This window comes from Brassica rapa, chromosome A01, assembly GCF_000309985.2.
Source record: "Brassica rapa cultivar Chiifu-401-42 chromosome A01, CAAS_Brap_v3.01, whole genome shotgun sequence".
NCBI lineage: Eukaryota > Viridiplantae > Streptophyta > Magnoliopsida > Brassicales > Brassicaceae > Brassica > Brassica rapa.
The window spans coordinates 14,486,052-14,489,207 of NC_024795.2; the positions used below are offsets into that span (position 1 = coordinate 14,486,052).

Consider the following 3,156-nt stretch of genomic DNA (forward strand, 5'->3'; position numbering starts at 1 on the left):
TTTACAGATTCTACAGCCTATAAAAATATGATGTAGCATTTTTGCCTAAAATACATAATAAAAAGTTTTGCTTTGTTTTTTTTTGCTGTAGCTTTAAAAATAAAGTTAAAGCATGATTGATAAAATTAAATAAAAACTTGATGTAGACTTTAATTTTTAAAAGTAAAACTAAAGCATGATTGGTAAAATTTAGTGATTTAAAAATAAATAAAGCTAAAGTAGAGAGATAAAGTCCAACCAATCACCCCCATTATTTGACTATTCTTATAAATATAATTTAAAAACTCGACTACTTTTTTCCTCAAAAAACTTTATTGTAAATGCCTTTTATTTATATTTGAATTTGACAAATTTGAATACTATGACTTTTAGTAAACAAATAATATTCCACGCGCAATCGACAGACAAAATCCCACAGATATGCAAAGATCTCTCAGAATCCTCTCGTTATCATATTTCCCTCTCTTTTTCCCCACTCTTCCTTATAAATCCTTACTCCTTATCCCATTTGCAAAATCAAATCTCTCACTTTCTTCTCAAATCAAAAGCAGATTCCCTCTCTCGATCTCTATCGTTTACCGATCTTTGATTGATATGGCGGAGGTTTTGCGTCCGGAGATGTTGGACATATCCAACGACACTTCTTCCTTAGCGTCGCCGGAGCTTCTTCACGTTCTTGCCGTCGACGACAGCATCGTCGATCGGAAGTTCATCGAGCGGTTGCTCAGAGTATCTTCTTGTAAAGGTAAGAAGGAGAAGTTTCTGTTCATCTTGAGGAATCTGTTTGATGTTCGAAATCTGACAGTTTGTTTTTGAAAATTGTCAGTTACTGTTGTCGATAGCGCGACAAGAGCCTTGCAATACCTTGGATTAGATGGAGACAATAGTTCTGTTGGATTTCAGGTAATAAATCTGATTGAACTGATCCTTAATTAGTGTTGAGATTCCATTCAAATTTGGTATTGAAGTTTTTGAATAATATTTGTCAGGATCTGAAGATTAATCTGATAATGACGGATTACTCTATGCCTGGGATGACTGGTTATGAACTATTGAAGAAGATCAAAGTAAGCTTTTCTGTTGATTTGGAAAATTAAAATAAAAAGTTTTTGATCTAACCTGTTTTATGGGTTTTGAAATTCTATAGGAATCATCAGCTTTCAGAGAAATACCGGTTGTGATTATGTCCTCAGAGAACATCTTGCCTCGTATAGATAGGTATGTTCTCTTCTACTGTTATCTTAATCACCATCCTTAAGTCTTTGTTTTAAGTTCAGAATCATCTAATCTAAGAATAGCCATGATTAACCAGTTATAGTAATTTTATTAGATTTTGTTGCATTTATTACTTTGGGATGCTCAAAAGGGGGTTTGTTTAGGGAATCAAGTTTTCTTTTTTTTGAAAGATACCGTTTAGCAATATGCATTGACCTAATTAAATTTATTTTAATAATCATATCAGATTAGTAAGATAATGAATATGATATGGTTTCTCTAAACCATCGTGGGTAACACTGGTGGTGGTTGTAACTTTTGATCAAAGCTAAAGATTTTGGTGTTACTTTAGTGGGTCCTCGAAAGATTTGATAAGAGGATATTAGGAATATGTAATAATTAAAAAAATTGTTTCTTGTGGCCCGAAAATAAGAAAAGAATAATCCGTCATAAGTTAAGCAAGATCTTATCTTGAGATTTGATTCTATTGCCGGTGATGTGTTTGTTAATAACCCCAAATTTTTAAATATAATATATGCTTTTAATTTTGTTTGCATAATCTTTGGTAGGGTCATTTATAAATCCAATCCTCGTGATAGACACCTCACATGCATTTGTTTATTATTAAGGAACCATCTTTACCAAAATTAAAGTCTAATCATGTAGTTGCTTGTTGTTATGAGCTGGCCATTTTCTTGTTCCAAAGCTATGAATTTTATGGAATTAGATCACTAATATTTGCTTATGTATACAGATGTCTTGAAGAAGGTGCTGAAGATTTCTTATTGAAGCCTGTGAAGTTGGCTGATGTGAAGAGATTAAGAGATTCCTTAATGAAAGCTGAGGAAAGAGTATTCAAGAATATTATGCACAAGAGGGAGCTAGAAGCTAATGATATCTACTCACAGCTAAAACGCGCAAAGATCTAAGTCTTTTGTGTTCATATTCCACGATATGATCTTATAAAGCTTCGTATGAAAGGCTAAAAGATTCACACGCACGTCAGACTGTCCTGATTCTTTCGGCTTTCAATTTTGAGAAGTTAACCTTTTTAGCTGACAGAACCAGTGAGGACTGAGGAAGGTTTTTTCATAAATAGAAATGTAAATTTTAGACAGAAGAAAATTTGGATTCATTAAATTGGGAGGTTTTTTCCTAGTTTTTCTTTTTCTTCACATGAATTATGTAAAATGATGATGTTAATCGTGGAAGTTTACTATCTAGAAACCATTGTGTTCAAAAAAAAAAAAAAAAACCTTAATTTTGACTATCGAAATCAGAGCCCTGCTTACCATGGTTTGAAAAAGGCTTTGTTTCCGATGTGCAATTTTTAGGGCTCCTAATTTCATAAAATTATTAATATATAGTTTGGATAGATTTTCAGTTGATTCTGAATATGACTTTGTTTTCGATAAATGGTTTTATTCTAAATAATTTCAATATGTGTTAACTAAAATACAAAATTAATTTAAGGAACTGATACGGTCCAACTCACAATTCTGATTTCCGTTTTGCTTTTATTACATATTATTATCCAATTTTTCCTTACCATAAGTTAGTTGCTTGTATTTTTATTTATACATTATAATAGTTTGGTGAAAGAGTTCATAAAACAATAAATAATACGTTTAACATAAATATTTTATCTATCATCATTTCTTAAACGAAAAAATGTTGTATACATTATCTACCATTATTTTTATTCAATATTTTGTTATTATCACTTTTATTTTTATTATTTTTATAATTTGTATTTAAATGATTATTTTATCTTTCTAAAATACCAAATTATTTTTTTAACTTTCTCTAAAAATACCAGTTTTCTACTTATGATTTTAACCTTACTTTTAAATTGCAAATTAAAATGGTGTATCACAATTAAAATTTATATTTTCTATTACATATTGTAAAAATTTATTTTTAAAATCATCTCGAGCCCCC

At 30.3% G+C, this 3,156-nt stretch overlaps 1 protein-coding gene across 1 annotated transcript; it reads left to right on the forward strand.

Moving 5' to 3' along the window:
• The first annotated feature begins 360 nt into the window (after nt 1–360).
• LOC103874162 (two-component response regulator ARR5) lies at nt 361–2,442 on the forward strand. Its single transcript, XM_033277298.1, has 5 exons — nt 361–745; nt 827–903; nt 990–1,067; nt 1,148–1,218; nt 1,970–2,442. Exons 1-5 carry the CDS (start codon nt 421–423, stop codon nt 2,142–2,144), a joined length of 726 nt encoding a protein of 241 aa, XP_033133189.1. The 5' UTR covers nt 361–420; the 3' UTR covers nt 2,145–2,442.
• Nucleotides 2,443–3,156: the final 714 nt, after the last annotated feature.

What these genes read in the sequence shown, in the direction of transcription:
- LOC103874162 (XM_033277298.1), top strand. Translation starts at nt 421, where the DNA reads ATGCAAAGATCTCTCAGAATCCTCTCGTTATCATATTTCCCTCTCTTT. An exon ending in CAGAGTATCTTCTTGTAAAG is followed by an intron (nt 746 to 826) that starts GTAAGAAGGAGA and finishes GAAAATTGTCAG; the next exon opens with TTACTGTTGTCGATAGCGCG. An exon ending in AACTATTGAAGAAGATCAAA is followed by an intron (nt 1,068 to 1,147) that starts GTAAGCTTTTCT and finishes GAAATTCTATAG; the next exon opens with GAATCATCAGCTTTCAGAGA.